The sequence below is a fragment of the Heteronotia binoei genome, chromosome 5 (genome assembly GCF_032191835.1).
Source record: "Heteronotia binoei isolate CCM8104 ecotype False Entrance Well chromosome 5, APGP_CSIRO_Hbin_v1, whole genome shotgun sequence".
NCBI lineage: Eukaryota > Metazoa > Chordata > Lepidosauria > Squamata > Gekkonidae > Heteronotia > Heteronotia binoei.
The window spans coordinates 30,292,285-30,316,592 of record NC_083227.1 but is presented as its reverse complement, the minus strand read 5'-3'; the positions used below and the strand labels follow the sequence as shown (position 1 = coordinate 30,316,592).

Below are 24,308 nucleotides of genomic sequence, written 5' to 3'. Positions count from 1 at the left end.
AAAGCCCCATCTAACCATGGTCACCTTGGGGATTTCTCTAAGCATCCTGTAAATGCAAAGCCATGTGCTGGAACACCAGAAAGCCTAAAGGGAGTTCCACCAACTGGAAAAACAAGGATATCCAATGTGAAAGTATGCCAACTGTTGATGAACTCCTTTGCCAGGCAGGATCACAGATGATGTAACAAGACTTTGACCCTTCCTCCTGGAATCAGAGGGCTTATGGAAGCTGCAAAATCAAAATGGGGTTAGTGTGGCTCATCATTCCTGTATAAAACTCCAGAGACTAATAGGTTATATGTCATAGAGAAATAATAGCCACAAAAAAAATTAAATCCATGTTTGTATGTCTCGCTGCCAGAGAGGGCTTCTAGTGTCCTGGCCCCACTCCTGGTGGCACCTGGTTTTTTGGACGCTATGAGACACAGCGTTTGACTGGATGGACCAGTGATCTGATCCAACATGACTTCTTTTGTTCTTATGAAAACCAAACATGGGGAAATTAACCTGTGCCTTTTCACAGAATCAGAGTTGGAAGGGACCTTCAGGGACATCTATTCCAACCCCCTGCACAATGCAGGAAACTCACAAATATCTCCCCGTTCATTCTCTCCTCTGAAGGGCAGGCGTTAAAGTTTCTTTTCTTTTTGGTGTTAAAGCTCTGATCTAGATCCATCGATTACCTGTTGATGTATTTCCTGCTCAGGCAATCCCATATTTAATACAATCATGTATATCTTTTTTGGGGAGGGGCTTGTTAATATCTTTGCCACATATACCATGTGTCAATAAACCATGCAATTTGTATCAGGCAATTTTGGAGTCTTCCTCATCACAATAGCCTCTAATCCACTGAAGTGGCAGAACACTACTGAACAGGACCCCCCAGCTCTGGGCAGGAGAGAAGGAAGTTGCTTAATGCTGCTGGGAGCCAGTGCCCACATTCACACTGGAACATTTGGCCTAAATTATCTCAGAGGGTTGCTGTGAGGATGAAATGTAACAGCATACCCTTCAGCAAAGACATGACCAAAGAAGATAATCAAGAGGTGCCTGTGTGGCTAGAAAGTGTTGTCACCAATGCTCCCTCTAAGCTGTGGAGTCCTGTGAGCAAAAATTCTACTTCATGAGCTACTGTCATAAATTACTTTGCTCAGAAACCATTTTTCCTGAGCTAAGACAAAAATGTGTGAGCTGGAGGCTAAAAAACTGTGAGCTAGCTCATACTAACTCAGCTGAGAGAGAACGCTGGTTGTCACAACCTGCCCAGCAACAGCCCAGAGTCACCCCCTTGGCTTTTTCACAGGAGCACAGAACCAGTCAAGTGTGAGGCTGCAAAGAGAGCTTGCAGCTTCCTATAGTAGGGTAGGGGCAGGGAGAGAGTTGGCTACAGAACCAGGAGTGACATCACAGAATGCCATGACATCACTTCCCTCCCCAGCTTCTACTTGCTGCTTCACCAATCACTGGGCAGGAAGGCTTCCAGCAGAATGGGGTCCAGGGCAAGAGCCAGATACCCAAGGTGGGTGGCAGAGGTGAAGAAAGAGACTGTCACAGGCAGCAGGAGAAGCCTCAGTCCAGGTGTGAAGGGCTCCAAGGACAAGCACTGAAGACAGCTGCTTGCTACAGTCTAGCTCTGGACTAAAGGAGGGGGAAGAAAGGATTTGCCCAGAGGAAAAGAACTGTCTTAGATGGAGGAACTGCCCTCCACAAATGCCTTCTTTCCCATTAATTTGTGTCACTTGTAATGATGGATCTGCCCATATTCCCGTCTTCTCAGGACTCCCTCGCACAAGAACTTTTTTCAATGAAACTCATAACGGTAAGATAAACCTTTAATACGAACAGGCATCTCAACACATTGAAAACAGTCTTCCCCCATGCACATGCAACGTACAGTGGAGGTAAGGAGGAAATTCTACATCACAAAAAAGGGATGAGGGAAGCGTTAAACACTGCTCCTTCCCCCCATCCTACATCTGCCCCACAGCTGGGCTGAACGAAACTTGAAAGTGTGAGAGATAGCTGACAAATGATTTCCAAACACCTTATCTAGCTCTTCCTCTAGAAGTAATGAATGAACGGGGAGGGGCACCTCTTCCTGTCCACAACTGGCAGAGATTGGGGTGAGAGGGTGAGAAAAAATGGGGTGAAGGCAAGATTAAGGGTTATGGGAGTTAGCAGAAGCCGGCTGGTCTGTTTATACCTCTTTTTTTTAGTCCAGACCAGTTTATTTAACATTTATTTAATATGAAATGGGGCACTGTCACAATCTGAAATCAGCTACAAAAGTAAGAGGGAATGCTAGGAAACTGAGGGAAAAACAGACTCCATTTTATCCATCAGCTTTGCTGATTGGGACTCTGGAGAAGACCTTTGCAGAGCTATAAAACAGGACTCTTAAGTAGTATTTTTATTAATGGCCCTGGTGCAAAATGACTGTCTTAACAAAGTTGGAGGTGGCCTTTCAAATGCACCCAAAAGAAGGGCAGGAGGGTCTCTCCAGAGAAGGAGACACCAGAGAACTCATAGAGAAGGGCTGCTCTTTCAGCATCAAAAAAGGCCACTCGTCCCCCAGTGTAGTTCAGACACACCCGGATCCTCTTGAGCTCTCTGCTTAGGGTCAGGGGAGAATAGCAGCCTTTTATGGAAGCTCTGTAATGGCCCCCCCATCTCCCCACCAGCCAGAACCCTTCCTCAGGGCTAAAGGACAACGTTCCCTTCCTCCTCACAAACTTCTTGGCCACCCCCACCATCCATTCTTCCACACTTCCCACAAGGACTTCCCAGAAATGGTGGCCAGCTCTGAATCCCTCATTGCCCAGAACACAACAAAAATGGTCAAATCTCTTAGAATTCTTGGGCAGAACTTGAGCCTTTTCTCCTTCTCTCACACTTTTCCAGTCCTCAGACAGGATGAGTTGGGGATGGGCTGTGTCTGGATCCAGAGTCACATTTGCTGCTGTTGAGGGCAGAAGGAAACAGGTTCAGCAGGGAGACAACTGGCAATGTTGTTGTTAGTTGTTAGTGTCCCAGGTATATTTGTTCTCTATGGATTTCCCTGATCTGGTTGGTTGTTTAGACATTTCTCCTACTGTGGCTTTTTCTGTTTCACTTTTCTTCTTTTTAATTTTATGGAAGGAAGAACAGGCTTCCTGGGCCTGGAGAGAAAGTAAGAACCCAGGTGAACAAAGCCTGTCCCTCTAATCCTTTATCAAAGAGGCACCTTGAGAGGGAAACACGGATCATTGTGTATCTCCTCTGCCATTATGAACAAAACTGCTGATCAAGTGAAAATGAGCCAATGAAAGGTTGAACTTGCAAAATGGATCTAGTCCTAACCCTACATGTATCCCAAGAATGACACTTCTACTCACATCTTTAACATTTCCAAAGATGCATTCGGGATTCGGATGTTTTCTCCTTTGGTCAGAATTTCTCCTTCTCTGATTAGAATGGGTCTGAAATCTCAGCTAAAGCTAGCAACAGATTGACCAAGGGCTTACAAAAATCCTCCTCCAGACCCTAAACCAACCTGTCATTTTTTTGCTTTAAAATTTATAAATTCCTCCTTTCCTATCATTCCAGGTGTCTCTCTTAAAACATAGCTGAAAACACTCCCATAATTGTTTCTCTGCTTCACAGCAGGGGAAACTTGGGGGATGGAAGGAGAGTGGGATTTACATTCCTTTGAAACTTTGTGTATGCACAAGATGCCTGTGACTTTTAGAGAGAAACAGGGGCTTCAGGACCATGCTACAATTGACTGGACAAAAGGAAATATTTCTTTAATCTACTAGTGAATAAAACATGGAATTTGCTGCCAGAGGATATAGTGATGGCCATGGGCATAGATGGCTTTAAAAGGGGGATTAGACAGATTCATGGAGAAGATGTCTGTCAGTGGCCACGAGCCCTGGAGACTAAAGGGACCCTCCACATCCACTGGTTTTGAGGGACAAACAAGAGTGTTTACAGAATCTTATTACTGAAGAAACACTCAAGTAGAAGAACACAGATTGTGAGGGCAAGCTTTTAAGCTCAGAAATAATTAAATTTATGCACAAAATGTACCTTTCTGCAGGTGAAGTCCAGAATCCAGATTGTCTGAGGAAATGAATGGAACAGAAAACAAGCAATCAGTTAACATTTCTTCTCAGCTTTAGCTGATGGGTTAAGCAGCAGCCACTTCACTGATGAATCTCCCCCAAATTTTACTGATGTGCAAATATTCAAATTTGCTTACACTTAATATGAGTTTGCTCTCTGTTCCTAATTATGGCTGTTGAACTGAGACCATAAAGGAAAAACGGAACACATTTGGCAAACTGACACTTAACCATTAAAGGAGAAAAAAGTGATCCTGAACGTGGTTATCCAGGGGTTAACTGCTTTGAATGACTTCAGACTTGCTTCGCAGAAAGTATGTTAATGACTGCAGCCCAGAAATCCAATCCAGAGACGCTTAGGATGTTTCCACACAGAAGTTTTGCATCCAAACTGCAGTGGGCTTTCGGGAAGACCCACACAATGTTGTCACCAAATCCTCCACTTCCTGAGATTTCTCCTCTGCACATTCCCAAACTCTGTTTGATACAATCTTTTTGGAATGATTGCAGCCAAAAGGCATTTTTTTATGCTATGCTGAAAGAAGGTTGCATTTCTCAATGTCCCACTTTTAACTTGCCTCCTTCTTCCCAGTGGCTGTTATTTCCCCTTCTCACACACACTACTTTCTATACTACTAGTAGTTCCTCTGAATTCCCAACTTTTATTTACTTTAAAGAGTGTCTAAACTCTTTTGTTGCTGAAATGCAAAAAGGAAGGTGAATCTCTTATTTCCCTGCCATGAAAAGGGCTAGAGACTTTTTATTTGAAAAAATCATGTCAGCAGTTCTTTCCCTCTTTCAGCAGTTCATTATAATGCTACTGTGCTGGAATTAGTAGAATTCTTGAAGGGTCAGGCTACACATTTCTTCTTATATCTGGCAATGAATCATTTAAAAAAATGACAAATATAAATAATGGAAACATTTTATACTGTTAATTTGTATTAGGCCTGTTCTGCCCTAACATCGCAGTTCAGCAATGAATGGGCACAGCAGGAATGACCAAATGATCAAAATGCAAACCCGCTGTGAAAAAATCCAGATAATGAAGTAGTGTGCTAAAGCCACAGGAGGAATTTTGATCAGAAAACTTTCCATGAACTTTTGGAACTGGCATACAAATTCCCTGTCCACCTGGCCCTGCTAGTCATACACGTGACCTGGAAAGTTCCACACTTATATATGGCCTCACACAATGATATCTCTGAAGCTTTTCTTTATTACCTTGCAGCTGCTTCCGGACCCTTTCCAGCAAGTGATTGATGTTACGGAAGTCCCAGATCCTCCACTTCAATGCAAGAGGAAAAGTCACTGGTTTCTCAGACCTCTCCTTTTCTTCATACCTGGAGAGAAACAATGCTAAACCACCCTCTATCCAATCCAGAGTTCCCACCAGTAGAGCAAAGAAATGAAGGCAGAAATGCACAAAGGGCCTAGAGACACTAATAATGCTGATAGCAGAGAAAGAGGGAAAGTCCCTGTCAAGGTCTTGCTCACCCCAAGCCTAGGATGAGAAGACCTTGGTAAGGTAAGAAAGGCAAAGCAAGTTACAAAATACCAGAAAGAGACTAATTCTCACTCTAGACTAGGTATCTTTTATCAGTCTTTTCTGACTATGCCCACAACACAGGTGTGAAAAGACAAGCTTCTTGGCCTCTCAGAGAATTAACAAGAAAGTCAGCCATGCAAGGTAGGACTGCAGCCTGAGTTTCTAAAACTAAAACGTTACCCAGGAGGTGGTCTGGTCCTGGGCTTCTGGATTTAGGCCTTTGAGCTTACAGGAGATAAGAATCCAAACAAAGTTTAAAAATATGATTTATTAAAGTGCAAAAATATTAAGAGAAAAGACCATGAAGGAAATTAAAATGACCTAAGCATATCCAGGTTAACTAACAAAGTAAGCAAAGTTCATAGTTACCACTTGTAATCCAAAGCTGACAAGTTCAGCATCAAGAGGCTCTGCTCTTCAAAGACCAGAAAGGGCCTTAGCCCACAAACAGCAATGCAAGATAGACACCAAGGAAGGCTGAGCTGGGCAACAGCTGACATAATTCCCGCCAAAATGGTCACCAAACTAGAGCAAGGCAAAAGCTAACTAACTTTACAGAAAGGATTCCGATGGGCCCCAGGCCTGAATGGGCCAATCAAAACCTGAGAGGTGATTATAACTCTCTTGTTACTGAGACAAGTGATTCACAAAAGGGAGAAGAAATGAAACCAGCTCATCTCTGTTCCCAGGTGCAAGGCCATATTCTCAGTTGGTGTTTGCCAAGACTGCTACGCCTCAGCCAGATGTAAAAAATTTAGCTTGAAGGTCACTGTGTCTGCTGTTTCAAGTATCTCTCTGGGAAAGAATACATAGGCCTCAAGCCTGAACCAGGAATTTTTGCATTAAGCAAAACTCTGCAAAGGAACATGTTGTTTATAGTCCTTTGGAAAGAAGAGAGTTTACACTCTTTGCAGTTACTCTTGAGATCCCAAAGCCAAAGACCTTAAGGCCAAATCAGACATCAAGAGGAACAGGGATTTTTAGTCTAACAGCAGCAATCCTTCAACCCTGCTTCTTAACATGTACCTGCTAATGTGGTACAGTGATTAGACAGCAGGACCAGGACTGGGCCCAGGTTCGCTTCCCTATTAATCCCAGAAGCACAACACATGACATCACTGCACCCAAAAGTATCAGGAGATGACTGAGAGGTGATATGATCACCATCTTCAAGTAAATGATGGGCTGTCATATAGAGCAGGGTTTCCCAAACTTTTCTTTCCTGGTTATTTTTACATTTCTCCTTCATGGCCCACTAAAATTTGGGGGTGGAGCCAGGAGTCGGGAATCATGTCATTTCCTGTGGTGTCACTTTCAGGTCAAGGGTCGAGTGATGTCACTTCTGCAGCACACTGAACCAAAACTCCACCTTTTCCTGTGATGTCACTTCTAGGGCACTCTCCTAAACCTGTCTCTTCTTCTGAAGTAACTTTGTTTCCAGAAAAATCTCTCTGAAACTCATACTGAGCCAAAATGGTGGTGGAAAGTGGGTGATTTGCAACTTTTTCATACATTCCCAGGGTCCTCTGTTTCCACCCCCACACCTGCATGGACCTATCTGTGCGTTCTTCTCCAGCTTGCAAGCACTCCTAATGCCCATGTTCAATTGCCTGCACCACCTACACACCCCTTCCTCAATAGCACTGGCCAGTGTATGCAGTTGGGAGAGCTGTTGCCATTGCCATCAGGAATGCCAGCACTGTGTACCACCCACACTGTGCTCTGGCAGCTGCTCTACCTCAAAATATGCTGACACATTTAGTAGGCCCTTCCTTCAGCTGCTATTACTGGAACCCTGCCTCAAGCTACAACCAAGGTTGTTTGGTTTCAAGAAAATCTTTTGACAGATATTTTTCATACTTTTCCTTGGCTGAAACACTGGGAAATTGCTATGAAAGGCAGCAGAGAATTGTACTACAATTAATGAATTAATTTCAAGTTATATGAAGTCCATACAAGCTTTTCTGCCGTTATCCCAGAAAGGATATTTATGAGGGGCTTGCAGCTTTCTACTGGCTGTGTTTCCCATGTCTTTAAAAGCAACCTGTTGTGCAGATATTTAGCCAGTGAACATCTTTCATCCTTTTTAACATCTACAGGACCAGTAAAATGGTGCCAAGTTCATAGTACCATCACTTCCAGTGCTGTTGAGATATACAGCAGTAATCTCCAGTAATCTCTTTCTGCCCCACACCTCTGACTCTCACTCACACAGAAATCTCATAGAAAGGCCATCTGGCTACAACTGGGGATGCCAACTTTTCATTGGCAGAGCTCCTATGTCTGCAAAAACAGTATGCTGAACAGAAAAGTTTCATTCAGTAAAAAGGGAGGGAGAGAGGGAGAGAGAGAGACAGAGCGAGAGCGACAGACAGAGCGAGAAAGAAAGGGAAAAAAGAAAAAAAAGAAAGAAAGACCCAAAAGCACCAGAATGTCCACCAGTGGGACCAGGGTACTAGAAGCCCTCCCACAAAAGAAAAAAAAAGCCTTACCATCAGATGACCCCAGCCAGCAACAATTCTGCCCAGGGGTTGTTTGGTATATAAAAAAATAGCTACTGGAATGCCCACTCCCCTCGCGACTGAAAAAAGATCTCCCTCTTCTTTGCCACCCAGACCTCCTGGGGAAATCTCTTCAAAAGAACATACTGCAAGACACATGAAAGCTTGAAGAACACTGCACGGATCTAAAGTGCCAGTGGCCTCCAGCTTTTTTCTCAAACACTGGGAGGGGAGGAGAAGGAAGGAGAGGCAGCCCAGCTCCTCTCTGCACAACACAGGGAGAAAGAAGGAAGCCAAACAGAGCTTAGGCTTTGCAGCCTGTGTCAGTCTTCAAGGCTAGCTTTTCTCTGCACAACACAGAGACGGGGGAAGAAAGAAAGCAGAACAGAGCTCATGCTTTGCTGGGGACGGGGCTAGCTTTGGCTTTTCTTGTGACCTTCCATGGCCCGGTACTGGGTCATGACCCTGCAAATGGGAAACGCTAATATAGAGGATGGCACAGAGCTTTTTTCTGTTGCCCCAGAAGGGCGGACCAGAACCCAAAGGTTGAAATTATATCAAATGAGTTTTCTGCTAAACATTAGGAAGAACTTCCTGACAGTCAGAGTAGTCCCTCAGTGGAACAGGCTTCCTCAGGAGATGGTGAACTCTCCTTCCTTGGAGGCTTTTAAACAGAGGCTAGATGACCATCTGACAACAATGGTGATTCTGTGAACTTATAAGGAGGAGGGAAGGAAGGGTTGCATCAGTGCTTAGTTTTCATGACCCTATTTTTACATGCCTAGTTAAATGCTGTTCAACACTTTGGGGTCAGGCAGCAATTTTTCTCCAGGCCAGTTTAGCCAGGGATCCTAGAAGGGTTTTTTTTTGCTGTCTTCTGGGAATGAAGCAGGGGTCACTGGAGGTGAGTGTGTAGGGGAGGCATTTGTGAATTTCCTGCATTCTGCAGGACACTGGACTATATGACCCTGAAGGACCCTTCCAACTTTATGATTCTGCTTCTTTAAATCACCTGCAACCTCTGTGGGGCATGGAAACTTCAAGCCCAATAATGTCACATGCTCCTTCCTGTAAAAATGTCTGGGGAAATGTACAGCAGAGAGGCAAAGTTTCCAATCATCAGCCATGACAGCCTCTAGTCTAAGAAAGAGCAGCACCTGTTAAGTACTATGAGGCAGCAGGAATGCTGATGGCACAAGCCTCAGCTTCTGTTTCCTCATGAGTAGCCTCCCTCCCACACAGCACACCCTAGATTGGGCAGTTTTCATCACAGAGCTTGACACTCAAATGGCCCTCTAAGCAGCCCAGATGCCAACCAAAACACCAGCTGAGTCCAATAACACTGACCACCTGCCATTTTGTGAAACTGAAAGAGCTGAGGTGACTGATCTCAACCCATACAGGCTTGTTTGGCAAGTAAAACCAGCTCTGCTTCAGCACCAGAATTCTGCCAGAACTTTCTAGAGATACACAGCCAGGTCGTAACACTGACAACCACCACCCCTGCTGTTTGGGGGCATGGTTTTCTGTCCATGGGTTTGGGTTTATCTATAGTTTTCCATTTACAAACAGATGGAAATCTGTGATCATAATCATGTGTTGTGGTCCTGAGCCAGAAGGGACACTTTCTTTACTTGCTACCCAGATCCATCCCACCATCTGGAGAGTAATGAGAGAGAGGGACCCACTTACCTCTGCATGGTGCTTTGGATATCCTAAAGAAGGGAAAAGAAGGAAAAGCCAGTCACTGACTTGGGCCAAATTGGGAAGACTCCTCCCCCCGCCCAGATCCTGGAGGACAATACATTCGAACTTTAATTGTATGCCCAACTCAAGGATGGGAGCTGGATCTTGATAAAATGGGAGAACTTCATGAGGGAAGAACATGAGCAAACAATGTAACGCCATTAAAGAAGTGTCTGACGAAGAAGGCTACAGAATATCTTGCACAATTTCTGGTTGTCCTGAAGAGTTACCCATGAATCACAAAAACATACACATACAAATACAAACACTTCAAAAATTCCTCCATCCTGTAGTTGACCACTCAAATAACAGCCATCCCTCCTTCTCCGCTTGAATCATCCAAGAACTTCCTCTAGACCAGGGGTGGGGAACCTTTTTTCTGCCAAGGGCCATATGGATATTTATAACATAATTTGCAGGCCATAAAAATTATCAATTTAAAAAACAGTGCTCTGCCAAGGGAGAATAATTCAGGCCAGCAAAATTAATGCAAGTAATTGTTTTTCTATTTTAAGTCATGAGGGAAGAGCCTAATCTGGCACACACACACGGCCCACCGCCCTAGGCAAATGATAGGTCCAGGGCTTTTTTGTAGAAAAAGCCCAGCAGGAACTCAGTAACATATTAGACCACATCCCCTAATATTAGCATATTAGGTTACACACTCATTAGCATATTAGGCGACACCATCTGGGAAATCAAGTGCAAACTGAACTGTGACAGTAACTTTTCTAGGTCCTGCAGCAATTCTGGTCGGCCAGCCAGGCCCCAGGAAGGCTGCCACATAGCTCAGTTCGGCCCAGCAATCCCCAAGGGCCGCACCAAGTGACCTCGAGGGCCGTATACGGCCCTCGGGACAGAGGTTTCCCACCCCTGCTCTAGACCTTCAGTCACTCACCAAGTGACTAAAATGGTGCCACTTTTCCTATTGAATGAGGGTCACACCAAATAAGGTACTTTGATGTCTTTCTGGAACACAGGCATTAGCAAACTCAACCCTCCCCCCTACCACCAACATTATGAGTCATGGCCTCTTGATTCTCAGCCTGAGCAAAGGACGGCACAAGAGAACAGCAGAAGCTGGAAAAGGATTTGGAGTCAACCTTCTCCCAAGGGGAGCTTGTCTGTTCCTGCCACATTCTCACCTGCAGGAGATCAGTTGATGGCTGCTGACTCTTCTCCTCCATCTCCTGCATGAGGCTTTCAAGAGAGGAGAGTTCCTCAGAGAGTCTTGCAAGTTGCTGGTCCCTGTTTCTTGCTATCTCCTTCTCCACCTCTTCCATCTGGGTCAGCAGGTGCTTCTCTTGTTCCTCCAGAAACACATGCAGCTGCCTGAACTTGGCTAATGTTTTTTGCTTCTCTTCTGTGGTTTGCTTCTGAGATGGGAAAAGAAGACAATCAGGCCAGCATCAGGAACAGCTGGTCTCTGCAGTAGGAAGAGGCTCATTAGGAGACCCCTATCGGAAGGGCATTTTAGCCTTTTAAAGAGATCACAATGAACATGGGAAGGAGATCTGCTAAATACTGATCACCTGTGAATCAATGTCCAATTTGGAAGGGGTGAGGGTTTTGTGTGGGTTTATTTTTCTGCCCTTATGAACTTTGTCACCCCGCCCCCCCATACTAGTTCCAAAGACTCTTCACTTCTCACCCATGGTGACACTTACAAGCAGGTCCTGGCTTTCCTTCTCTGCAGAATCTCTATATCCTGCAATTCTCTCTCTCTTCTTCTTCAGAATCTCCAGACAGCTGCAGAACTGATCCTGGGGGAACAGAAAGTGGGGGGGACGGGGGACTGAGGTTTTTTTCCCATTTTAGACGTTTACTATAAAACATATGAGAAACAAGACTATCAAGGGCCAAATTAGGTAGAACTGCCCCATGTCTGCAACAAGACCCTCAAAAACATTTTCCCATGGGGGGGGGGGAAGGAGGAACATCACACCTGAGATTCCATCTCCTCCCCATTTTAGACATCTACTGGTCAGATGTTAACCCAGCCAGAGAAGAAGGAATTCCATCTTCCTCTATCACACTGCTTTAGCCTCAGCAGGTGGGAACGAGACAATACCTGAGGGAGCCACCTAGCCAGGAAGGAGGCAGCAAAGAGACCAAGAAGAGGGAAAGGGTTCATGGCTCTTCCTCACCATCCTCCATATTGATTTCCTACCTTGTACTCTTGGGAGGCCTCCTCAAGCGGAAGGGTTTCGTGATCTCTATGCTCCTTGGATCGGTCACAGACCACACAGATGAGGGCTTCATCGTCCTTGCAGAAGAGCTTCAGGGGCTCCTGGTGCTTCTGGCAAACTCTCCCTTTTCTGGCTACCACCACTGCCTGATGCCCAAAACAAAGACACAGGATTCATTTTTCCTCACAGAACTGTACTGGTTGTAACCAAGTGTACCCCTCTGGGTTTGCGCTCTGTTGGAGCTGGAGGAGGGAGTTATTTGATCTGTGTGAGTGAGCTGTAGGAGAGGTACTGAAGAAGAGAGTTCTGAGGGAAAGGAAGGAGAAGCCATCTAGGCTGTGGTGCAGGGAACAGGGAAGCCTCAAGAGAGCTGCAGTCTCTGAAGATCTGCAGCTGTACCAAAAGCCCCAAGAGGAGCAGCAGCACTACAGTCATCCAAGCCGTAGCAGACAAAGAGTGAGAGACTTGGGAAAGATTCTCATCCCCTCTTGGGTTCACACTTTCAGTTGCATTGCCTACAATGGAGTTTGCTATACATGTGTCTTGCTTTCATTCCTCACCCTTCCATTTTGGACTAAACTCTACTTGTATTTTAAGTTCTACTTATAAATGGTTGCCAGTGACTGACGGGTCTGAGAGCTGTTTTTTTAAGTGTTCATTTTTTGCCTGCTAGCCATCCTACCTCTTAGAAAGTGGAGACCAGTGGGCTGCAGACACTACTGCCTTCTCTTTTTGTAATCCCTCTTTTCATTAACAAACTCAGGTCCTCCCTCAGCTGGGGATGTTGGGAGAAACAGGATTACAGAACTTATATAAAACCTCCAATTCTTTTGGAGGTCAATGAACAAATCAGAACTCCCTTTTCCTAGTAAACCACATTCTCCCTGCACGTGCTTTGAGCTGCCATTTGCATTGTGCCAGAGGAACTTCCATATACCACACTATTCATTTCTTTCACATTCCTGGGAGCCTATGACGACAAGCCTCCAAAAGTGGATCCAAATCTGTTAGGTAGTGAAGCTGGAACTGCATGAACGTGATGGACTCTGATAGGTTTTTAAGACAAATTTTAGATTTAAATCCCAACCAGAATGTCCTGTCCCTCACAGACAACATCTCCTAGGTGGCCCTCCAGACAAATGCATGACAATTCTGGATTTTGATACAGCCACGACGAGCCGATACCAATCCTGAAGTGAGTTAAGTTTGATGCCCAAAACAAAGACACAGGATTCATTTTTAAGTTAAGTGAGTTAAGTTAACTCACTTCAGGATGAGTATCGGCTCATCGTGTTTGCTTTGGAATTTTGTCTTCCTTGGATCTTAAATCTTCTGTATTTTAAAATACAACAAAACAAGACATTCCTTCACATCCTGGATCCAGAAGGATTCAGTATGGAGGGCACCTGTGGGTTCCTTGTGGAGAACTCTTAGCTCCCCTTTCCAAATTCTCTATTTAAGGACTTCTGCCTTCAACCTGGCTCTGAGAACAGGCTCTGAGTCCTCACTATGAGACTTGGCACAAAGTTAGCCCTGACCATGCCAGCTATGTAGTGCTTGGTTTCTGGAAACAAGATAGACTCTTCTTGCCTTCTGCTTCTTCCTTCATATTAACAATCACAGATCCACAATGTTGGAAATCCCACTTCATCAAAGACCAACATTTGGAGGCCTTTTACAGAGATCTCTTTGGGCAGCAAAGCCTCTTGGACTGGCCACACACCTCAGTCTCAGTATGGGAGGGCCCAGGGGAGGGCCACTGAAAAGAATGGAAAGGCCACACCCTAAGTGGGGAGAAATGGGATTCTGTGGCACAGGTTCCGCACCTAATGGCCACTTCTCAGCGAAGGCTGGGTGGGGCACCAGTTTGGAGAGGGCTATGAACAAAGGGTGATCTTCTGGTGGGATGGGGTGAGGAAGAGAGGAGGCAGTCAGCCCCTACAATCACGATGAAAACCCTCCCCTCAAACACCTTTTTGATCCCTTTATTACTAGTTGCTGCATTGCAAGCCATTTTGTGGCTGACAGGGGAAGAAATAATATATTAATATCACATTAATTTGGTGTAGTGGTTAAGTGTGCGGACTCTTATCTGGGAGAACCCGGTTTGATTCCCTACTCCTCCACTTACAGCTGCTGGAATGGCCTTGGGTCAGCCATAGCTTTTGCAGGAGTTATCCTCGAAAGGCCAGCTGCTGTGATAGCCCTCTCAGCCCCACCCACCTCACAGGGTATCAGTTGTGGGAGGAATAAGACAGAGGAGATTGTAAGCAGGTCCGAGTCTCTGATTCAGAGAGAAAGGCGGGGTATAAATCTGCAATTCTTCTTTTATTAAACGTTACAAGCCAATATGCAGCAAAGAACCCTAAGCTTGAGAGACCACTGCACCCAAGTGAAGTTTTGAGCCGCACATTGGGAGAAAGGAGCCTTCCTCCAGAGATTTCTCACCGTGTTTTCTTTGATCGCCTCCTCCAGAGGAAGTACCTGGTGATCTTTGTGCGCCTGGGATACCCCGCAGATCAGGCAAAGGGGGGCTTCGTCTTCCTTGCAGAAATACTCCAAGGGCTCCTGGTGCTTCTCGCAGACTCTCCCCGTCTCTTTCGAAGAACGGAGTTTCTTAATGATCTCCACAAAGTTGGCCAGCAGCTGGTTCGGCCGGAGCTTCCTCTTCTGAGCCCTTCCTCTGCATTGGGGGCAGGAAGGCTGGGCCCCCGCCTCCCCCCAGCTGCGGGTCAAGCAGGCTTGGCAGAAATTGTGGCCGCACTCGGCGATGGTCACCGGGTCGCTGAAGAAGTCCAGGCAGATGGAGCAAGAGGCTTCCTCCCGGAGCTCCTGCACGGGATCCTCAGCTGCCATGGTCGCCTCCAGAAGGAGAAATGAGTTACTTTCCGTTTCTCTTTCCCGCTCTCCCAGCAGCAAGAGGGCGTTTCCCGCCCTGGAAACAAGGTCTCTCTGCTAGCGCCCAGTCAAAGACTCGGGAAGAAAGAGCTGCCCGAAGAAGAAACAGCTAGAAAAAGGAGGGGAGGAGGAAGAGGAAAACGCTTCCCAACGCCTCGGAGAGTGGAGACCCTTCCCTTTGCCTTCCTGGGGACTAGCAGCTGGGCTGCTTTTGGGACTAAGGAGAGGCTTCTCTGTTTCCAGCAGCTCCTCCCTCCCAAAGAAGAAATTGGATTTATACCCCGCCCTTCACTCTGACTCTCAGGGCGGTTTACAATCTCCTTTACTTTCCTGCCCTACAACAGGCACCGTGTGAGGTGGGCGGGGCTCTATAAGTCTGGAAGGGAAAAAAAAGGACTGCAAAGTTATTTAAATAAAATGAAATCTGGGAACTAGTACATTGCTGATGTATAAATATTTTAATAAATGAAACTATCTTGATCTAGAGGCTTGGGCGTCCCGTTTTGAATTGTTTTTCCTCGTTTGGAAGAAAAATCACTGTTTTCAGAGGATATGGCTCCGTTGAACCTCGCAGCCGGAGACCAAGACGTATGAAACCAGAATTGTATTGAACACCGGTCAGATGGATCGGAGTGCTCTAATTCCTCTCAGTAGTAGCGCTTCTTTATGAAGTTACCAGTTGCAGTTACATATGGTTTTCAAGATTGATGAGAGCAAATTTTTGGATGGAGTGTATGAATGCTTATATGTACTTAAATTGTTGATATATCATTTGTATAACTTTTGCATATTCAGTGTTACAATTTGTATGAATCAGAACAAAGCAGGAGTCAAGTGGCAGCTTTAAGACTAAGAAAGTTTTATTCAGAATGTAAGCTTTCGTATGCATGCGTACTTCTTCAGATGAGGGGATAAAGGACAGTGGGTTGAAATACATGTAGCTGGTGGGTTAAAAGTTTAAACTGATACCAAGGATCAAATGCAAATAGTATAATAAACTGGAAGACCATTTGGTCTGAATAGCAATAAAAGGTACCTGTTAATTGCTGGTGCTGAAAGTCTAGGTAAAACAAAAGGACATGCATTTCCTAGTTCTTGTCCACCTAGTTTTCATGCATACGAAAGCTTACATTCTGAATAAAACTTTCTTAGTCTTAAAGGTGCACTTGACTCCTGCTTTGTTCTACTGCTTCAGAGCAACACGGCTGCCACTTGGATCTATTAATTAGAACGTTTACATTGTTTAACTGTTTGGTTATTTATGGGGGTAGCTGTTCGTTGGTAGTATTTGAACCCCCGGAGTCCTGTGGTGTTGTCAGCAGAAGTTGTGGGCGCACTCGGCAATGGTCACCCACGGGTCCCTGCAAAAGTCCAGGCAGCTTCCTCGCAAAGCTCCATCACGGAAGAGAAAGCGAAACACTTGCTCTCGTTTGCTCACTAAGCAGCGACGGAGAATTTCCACTTCAGGCAAATGACTCCGGGATGACGCTAAATCCCTTCCTCGAGAAAGAGAAGGGAAAGTAATACTTTCTTTTTCTCACTAAGCAGCGACGGAGAATTTCCGCTTCCGGCAACTGAACTCAAGCCCTGGATGCTGGAGCCACAGAGCCTAGATTGGAGAAAGCGCCTTGGGATGGAGATTCTTCCTCCTTTGCATCCCAGGCGTTTGCAAGGAGGCTGTCTCTAGGCGGGGTAACAGATCACCAGTCTGCCGCTGGATGCCTCCCCCCCTCCCTCCCGGACTGAAGAGAAAGGAGCCGGTAAAGGTAGTCCCCTGTGCAAGCACCAGTCGTTTTCGATTCCGGGGTGACGTTTCATGGCAGACTTTTTTACTGGGTGGTTTGCCATTGCCTTCCCCAGTCATCTACAATTTCCCCCCAGCAAGCTGCGGACTCATTTTACCAACCTTGGAGGGCTGGAAGGCTGAGTCAACCTGGAGCTGGCTACCTGAACCCAGCTTCCACCACGATCAAACAATTCATGAGCGGAGAGTTCAGACTGCAGTACTGCAGCTTTACCACTCTGCGCCACAGGGCTAGTGGAGGTCCCCAAAAGGGGAATTGCTCAGGAAAAGTTCGGAGGAAGTGGCTGCAGACGGGAGCAGCAGAGCCAAATGGCAACGGGGAGGGGCCAGGCATTTATTTATTCGTTTTTATATTAGACCCTGCCTTTCTGTCCTGCTCAGAACAGCAGGAGGGAGTAACAGGCACCCACCTCCGCCTGCCCCTTTCCAAGCAAGACCCAGCAGGCAGGTTTCAGACAGCAGGTGCGTATCAATGCAAGGGTTGCCACGTCCCTCCTGGCTACTGGCAAAGGATGGGGGAGGGAGGGTTGACACTCCTGGAGATTTTAAGATGGAGTCTGGGGAGCCCAGGGACCTCAGTGGGGTACAGTGTCACAGAGCCCACCCTCCAAAGCTTGGAGGGGCAAAACAGGCATGTCCAGCGAATCTTATCACTGGAGAAACATCAAGTAGAGGAACTTAGATCTTGAGGGGAAGCTTTTTAGTTAAGAAATAATTGATTTGTGCATGAAATGTACCTTTCTGCAGGTGAAGTTCAGAATAGATTGTCTTAGAAAGTACTATTTGTTGACTTTCATTTTTAAAAGGAAAAATGTGCAGCCAACACCCTTCCCAGAGGAAAACAGCAGCTGTCTTGGTCTGAGGAACTGTTACCTTGTCTGCTGGAACAGACACTGATGCCTTCTTTCCCCTTAACTTGTAGAGACTCAATTTTATTTATCAGTTTTGCTGATCGAGACCCTGGAGAAGACCTTTTGCAGAACTACAAAACAGGAGTCTTTTTAAAAATATAATTTGTGTAATTTTTACAAACAGAAAAAAATTATAATATTTCTATGAAAGAAAATAATTATACATAACAGAACATAATTACGTAACAGAAAATAATCTTACATAAACATTGGCATAAGTGTAAATAAATGTCCGAATTGTTTTGTTAATGGCCCTGGTACAAAATGACTGTCTTAACAAAGTTGGAGGTGGCCTTTCAAATGCACCCTAAAGGAGGCCAAGAGGGTCTCTCCAGTGAAGGTGACTCCAGAGAACTCATAGATTAGGGCTGCTCGGTCAGCATCAAAAAAAGCCACTCGCCCCCCAAGGTAGTTCAGGCACACTCGGATCCTCTTGAGCTCTCCATTCAGGGTCAGGTTACTATCTTCTACTGCAGCCCTAAAGTGGCCCTCATATTTCCCCACCTCCCAGAATCCTTCCTCAGGACCAAAGAGGAACACTCCCTTCCTCCTCGCAGACATTCTGGTCACCCCCACATCCCATTCTTCCTCACTTCCCACAAGGACTTCCCAGAAATGGTGGCCTGCTCTGAATCCCTCACGGCCCAGTACATAGGAATATTCATCAAATCTCTTGAGGATTGTTGGGTAGAGGTTGAGCCTTTTCTCCTTTTCTTACACTTTTCCGATCCTCAGTGAGGATGCGTTTGAGATGGGCTGTGTCAGGATCCAGAGTCACATTTGCTGTTGGGAGGAGAAGAAAACAGAAGTGAAGCCGGTTCATCTGAGAGACAAATGGCAGAGTTGTTTCCCACACACACCTGAATCTATTATTAGTATCCCAGGTGTGTCTGTTCCCCATGGCTCTCCCTGACCTGGTTGGTTGCTTAGACAAAAGCAAAAATCACATGTGGGAGAGCATTTACACAAACAACTTGATCACATGAAAATGAACTGATGAAAGAATGGATTAAACATGCAAAGTGGATCTAGTCCTGATCAGTGTTCCCTATAAGCTAGTTAGTATGAGCTAGCTCACAGATTTTTAGCTTCCAGCTCACACATTTTTGTCTTCACTCAGGACGGATGACCCCAGAGCACAATAATTTATGCAGGAGCTCACAACTTTAATGCCAGTAGTTCACAAAGTCGAATTTTTACTCACAAGACTCTGCAGCTTAGAGGGAGCATTGGTCCTGATCCTAGATGTATCCCAAGAATTAGATTCTTGCTCAGATCATTAGGATTTCATTCAGGATTTGGAGGTTTTCCTCCTTTGGCCAGAATTTCTCTATCTCTGATTGGAATGGGTCTGAAATCTCAGCTAAAGGTTAGCGGAGGACTTACAAAAATATCCTCCAAACGTGTAATTATTTGTTTTAATAGGTATATATCCTTGCTTGCCTGTCATTTCAGCTGTCCCCCTTAAAACAAAACCTAAAACAAAACCAAAAACACTCCCATAATAGTTTCTCTGCTTCACAGTCCAGGAAACTTGGGGAATGGAAGAAGAGCGAGATCTATATTCTGTTGAAACTCCGTGTGTGAAGCAGATACCTGTGACTTCTATTTTTTTTTAGTAGTTTACTAATAAAATTCTGCATTCTGGGTGTGAACCAGATACCTGTGACTTCTAGAGAGAACCAGGACCATGCTACAATTGATAGGACAAAAGGAAGCAATTCTTTCCTCAACCAGTGAAAAAAACCATGGAACTTGCTCCAGAGGAATAGTGATGGCTTTAAAAGAATGATTAGACAGATTCATGGAGGAGATGCCTGCCAAGGGCTACTAGCCATGATCATTGAAAGGAACCTCCACATTCAGAGGTTTGGAGGGACAAAACAAGCGTGTCCAGGGAATCTTGTCACTGGAGAAACACCAAGTAAAACAACACAGTTTGTGAGGAGAAGCTTTTTAGTTAAGAAATAATTGATTTGTGCACAAAGTGTACCTTTTTGCAAATGAAGTCCAGAATCCAGATTGTCTAAGGAAGTGAATGGAACAGAAAATAAGCAGATGATCAGTTAGCAACATTTTGTCTGTTTTAGCTGAAGGATTAAGGAGCAGCCACTTCAAGGATGAAGTCTCTCCAAATTTTTACTGGTGTGCAGATATTTACATTTGTTTACACTTAATATGAATTTTTTCTCGGTTCCTAATTAAGGCTGAAGCTTGACTGAGACCACAAAGGAAAAATTGGTCACATTTGGCAACCTGACACTTTACTACTAATGGAGACCCAACAGTGATCCTGAACAAGGTTATCTAGAAGTTATCTGCTTTGAGTTACTTTAGACATGCTTCACAGAAAGTATGCTAAGGCCAGAGGTGTCAAAGTCATTCGTGAGAAGGGCCAGATGTGACACAAATGGGACGTTGTGGGGCCAGGCCATGTGTGACATAAACTGTAATGTGAGGTAGCAGAGATATAAACTTTATAAAGGACAAAGGCAAACACAATTAAAATATAATGTCTTAACTAAAAATACAAACATGCTTAAAACTCTTGCGGCATTTTGTTAATAATGGAAAGGTGGGGGAATAGTGGGATTCAGCAATGCAATTTTTAAAATAAAACTGGTATGCCATTAAACGTTACTGGAACTGGAACTAAAACAAAGAAAAAGCACAAGGATCACAGAAACTAAAGAAATATAAAATGCTCTGAGCCTGGGAAAACATGAAAGGTGGGGGAGTAGTGGGAATTAGCACTGTAAAAAAATCAAGAGAATACAGAAGTGTGCTAAAGCCACTGGAGGAATTTTGATCAGAAAACATTCCATGGAGAACTAAAATGACTTTCAGAATTGGCATATGAATCCCCTGTCCAAATGGCCCGGTGAGTGACACAAAGTGATCGGCAAGGTTCCACACTCATACCTGAACTCACCTAATGAAATCTCTAAAGCTTTTCTCTATTACCTTTCATCTGCTTCATGACACCTTCCAGCAAGTGATTGATGTCACAGAAGTCCAAGATCCTCCATTTCAATGCAAGAGGAAAAGTCACTGGATTCTCAGAGATCTCCTTTTCTTCATACCTGGAGACAAACCATGTTAAGCCACCATCTATCCAATCCAGAATTCCCATAAGCAGAGCAAAGAAATGCAGGAATACACAAAAGGCCTAGAGACGATGGTTGTGTGGCTAACAGCAGAGAAAGAGGGGAGGCCCTTTGGAGAGAAGAGAGTCTACTTCTTTGCAGTTACTCTTGAGACCCCAAAGCCATGTATCTTAAGGCTAAATCAAACATCAAAAGGAACGGATTTTTTTGCCTAACAGCAGCAGCCCTTCAGTCTTGCCTCACATCTGTCTAGGGAAAGAAGCAAGCTACTGTGAAACTATCAAACATATGATTATGGAGTGCCCTATATTTAACGAGTTGAGGGCTAATTTTGTCACCTCTTTACTTAAAAATATGGAATTGCTGAGTGTGCAAGCCATATGGTTGCTGTCAGATACTAATGATCGTGGGAGGGACGATGGCACAGTGATAGAGCATCTGCTTGGTAAGCAGAAGGTCCACTCCCAGGTTCAATCCCTGGCATCTCCAACTACAAAGGGTCCAGGCAACTGGGTGTGAAAAACCTCAGCTTAAGACCCTGGAGAGCCACTGCCAGTTTGAGTAGACAATATTAACTTTGATGGACTGTGGGTCTGATTCAGTATGAGGCAGCTTCATGTGTTCATATATATGTTCACTCTCACTCACAGCTTCATGTGTTCATATATATGTTCACTCTCAGTGGCAAAATTCATAGATGCAATAATCAAATACAAGAGAGATAATACTGTGTAAGGTCTTTTAAAATCATTTTTTATTCTAACTTCTCCTTAAGGCAACAGCACTATAAGCAGTATTGCAGAGAGCCAGTTTGGTGTCATGGTTAAGTGTGCGGACTCTTATCTGGGAGAACCAGGTTTGATTCCCCACTCCTCCACTTGCACCTGTTAGCATGGCCTTGGGTCAGTCATAGCTCTGGCAGAGGTTGTCCTTGAAAGGGCAGCTGCAGTGAGAGCCTCTCCAGCGCCACCCACCTCACAGGGTGTCTGTTGTGGGGGAGGAAGGTAAAGGAGATTGTGAACCGCTCTGAGACTCTTTGGAGTAGAGGACGGGATATAAATCCAATATCTTCTTCATAGATAGAGAAGCTGCTGTGGTGTAGTGGTTAGAAAGCTGGGCCAGGACTGGGTCCAAGCTCATTTCCCCTCTCGGCCCTGCAGCACATTACATGGCATTCAAAAGCTTCCTTTCTTCTACTCCTTTTAATAGCCTGCAGCTTGTGTGAGGCATGAAAGCTTAAAGCCCAATAATGTCACAGCATGCTCCTTCCTCTAAAAATAGGGAAAAGTTACAGCAAAGAGGCAAAGTTACAGCTAAGAGGCCAATCAGCAGCCTGGAAATCCTCTAGTTTAGTCTGAGCAAGAAAATACCTTTAAGTGCTGAGTGGTGGCGGGAATGCTCATTGCACAAGCTTCTGCTCCCTCATGAGTAGCCTCCCTCACACATGGCACACCCTAGACTGGGCAGAGCTTTCATCACAGAGCTTGATGTTCAAGTGGCCCTCTAAGTAGCCCAGATGCCAACCAAGACACCAGTTGAAACCATAACATTTACCTCCTGCCATTTTGTGGAACTGAAAGAGCTGAGATGACTGAACTCAATCTGTGCATGTCCAAAGGTGGAGTGGCTTCTCTGATAAATGAGACCACCTCCTGATGTAGCATCAGAATACTACCAGAACCTTCTAGAAGTGCATGTCCAAGTCTTAACCCCGACATCCCCCCTTGCAGTTTGGGGGCATGATTTTCTGTCCTTGGGACTGTGTTCATTGGCAGTTTGCCATTTACAACTGTATCCTAGCCACGTCTGTTGTGGTCCTGAGCCTGAAGGGCCATTTTATTCACACACCACCCAGATCTATCCCAGCATCAGGAAGGCAATGAGAGAGAAGGAGCTACCTACCTCTGCAAGGTGCTTTGGACATCCTAAAGAAGGGAAAAGAAAGAAAAGCTAACAATTGCCATGGGCCAAATTGGGAAGACACTCCCCCCCACAAACATATATATCCTGGAGAGCAATACATTTTAAATCCTTTTCTTGTATGTCCTACTCAAGGATGGGGCTGGATCTTCATAAAATGGGAGACCCTCTTCATGAGGGAATGACATCAGCAGGCAAAGTGAAGCCATTTCAGAGAAGAGCTGCATGATCTGCTACAGATCTTGCATAGTGCCCTCATTTCTGGCTGTTTTAAAGGGCTGTCTATGAATCTTGTAAGGATTTGCTTTTTGTTGCTCAAAACATACACAAACCTCAGAGATTCCTCCATCTATCTCCTGTAGCTCCCTAACCACTCAACTAACAGCCATCCCTTCTTCTCCAATAGGGTCATCCCACAGCATCCACTGGGTCTTTGGTCAGTAATAATAAATATCGTATGGGTATAGTATAGCCAGGAGATCCAAAGATAATCTGGCAGCCTGAAACTCTCATTCTTTTTTGTGGCAAGCTAGGGCTGGGGGGTATTCTCGCTGAGAGAACTGTGACTGATTCAAGGTCACCCAGCTGGCTTCAAGTGGAGGAGTGAGGAATCAAACCCTGTTTTTCAGGTTAAAGTCTGCTACTCTTAACCACTACAACAAACTGGCTCAAGAGGGGGTTAGATAAAAATATGGAGCAGAGGTCCATCAGTGGCTATTAGCCACAGTGTGTGTGTATGTGTGTGTGTGTGTATATATATATATATATATATTTGGCCAGTGTGACACAGAGTGTTGGACTGGATGGGCCATTGGCCTGATCCAACATGGCTTCTCTTATGTTCTCCCTTTGGTCAGGCACTGTTTAATATGGTGTTACATTCCTGAATGAACGAGGAATGCACTAGCAAAGGGTACATCAATGCCTTCTCAGAACAGAAGCATCAGTGAACTGCATCCTTTCCACACCACCAACAGTATGAATCATAGCCTCTTGATTCTCAGCTTGAGCAAATGAGGACTCTGAAGAATGAGGATTCTGAAGAACAGCAGAAGCTCTCTCCCCAAGACAGTCTACCTGTTCTTGCCACACTCTCACCTGCAAGAGATCACCAGCCGGCTGCTGACTCTTCTCCACTATCTCCTGCATGAGGCTTTCCAGAGAGGAAAGTTCCTCAGAAAGTCTAGCCAAGTGCTGGTCCCTGTTCCTTGCTACCTCCTTCTCCACCTCTTCCATCTAGGCCAGCAAGTGTTTCTCTTGTTCCTCCAGAAACATGTGCAGTTGTCTGAACTTGGCTAATGACTTTTGCTTCTCTCCTATGGTTTGCTTCTAAGATGGGGAGAATAGAAAAGCAGGCCAGTGTCAGGAACACAGCTGGTCTCTGAGGTGGGAAGAGGCACATTAGAAGACCCCTATTGGAAGGACACTGTGGCCTCTCACACACAACACAGTGAAGTTAGGAAAGAGAAAGTATTCCCAATGACCCATCCTTAAGGCCCAAAGTTCACATGGATCTCACTGAAACTCCTGGAGGGGTTATTTCAGCCACAGAAGATTCAGACTGAAGCAGAAGG

General features: G+C 45.1%; 2 protein-coding genes across 4 annotated transcripts; both read right to left on the bottom strand.

Moving 5' to 3' along the window:
- Positions 1 to 1,817: 1,817 nt before the first annotated feature.
- Positions 1,818 to 15,372, bottom strand: LOC132571296 (E3 ubiquitin-protein ligase TRIM7-like). 3 transcript variants are annotated; one of them, XM_060238085.1, is made up of 8 exons: positions 14,543 to 15,372; positions 12,076 to 12,240; positions 11,573 to 11,668; positions 11,051 to 11,281; positions 9,852 to 9,874; positions 5,334 to 5,452; positions 4,075 to 4,107; positions 1,818 to 2,962 (listed from the first exon to the last, which is right to left on the bottom strand). In XM_060238085.1, exons 1-8 carry the CDS (start codon positions 14,948 to 14,950, stop codon positions 2,445 to 2,447), a joined length of 1,593 nt encoding a protein of 530 aa, XP_060094068.1. In that variant the 5' UTR covers positions 14,951 to 15,372; the 3' UTR covers positions 1,818 to 2,444. The 3 variants fall into 3 exon arrangements, with proteins under 3 accessions (XP_060094068.1, XP_060094071.1, XP_060094069.1); XM_060238088.1 differs by having other exon boundaries at positions 14,579 to 15,338; XM_060238086.1 differs by having other exon boundaries at positions 1,818 to 2,959; positions 14,543 to 15,250.
- Positions 15,373 to 18,371: 2,999 nt separating this feature from the next.
- Positions 18,372 to 24,057, bottom strand: LOC132571898 (E3 ubiquitin-protein ligase TRIM11-like). The gene is made up of 4 exons (XM_060238691.1): positions 23,833 to 24,057; positions 22,717 to 22,739; positions 20,672 to 20,790; positions 18,372 to 18,490 (listed from the first exon to the last, which is right to left on the bottom strand). The coding sequence occupies exons 1-4, from the start codon at positions 23,968 to 23,970 to the stop codon at positions 18,372 to 18,374; spliced, it is 399 nt and encodes a 132-aa protein (XP_060094674.1). The 5' UTR covers positions 23,971 to 24,057.
- Between the last annotated feature and the right edge of the window lie 251 nt (positions 24,058 to 24,308).

Bases quoted from the DNA above. Each gene is read 5' to 3' on its own strand.
- LOC132571296 (XM_060238085.1), bottom strand. From the start codon at position 14,950: ATGGCAGCTGAGGATCCCGTGCAGGAGCTCCGGGAGGAAGCCTCTTGC. The intron at 9,875-11,050 runs GTGAGAATGTGG...TCCCTTCTTTAG, and splicing joins CATCAACTGATCTCCTGCAG to GATATCCAAAGCACCATGCA. The intron at 5,453-9,851 runs GTAAGTGGGTCC...GTTTCTCTCCAG, and splicing joins ATCCAAAGCACCATGCAGAG to GTATGAAGAAAAGGAGAGGT.
- LOC132571898 (XM_060238691.1), bottom strand. From the start codon at position 23,970: ATGGAAGAGGTGGAGAAGGAGGTAGCAAGGAACAGGGACCAGCACTTG. The intron at 20,791-22,716 runs GTAGGTAGCTCC...GTTTGTCTCCAG, and splicing joins GTCCAAAGCACCTTGCAGAG to GTATGAAGAAAAGGAGATCT. The intron at 18,491-20,671 runs GTAATAGAGAAA...TCCTCCCAACAG, and splicing joins TGTCATGAAGCAGATGAAAG to CAAATGTGACTCTGGATCCT.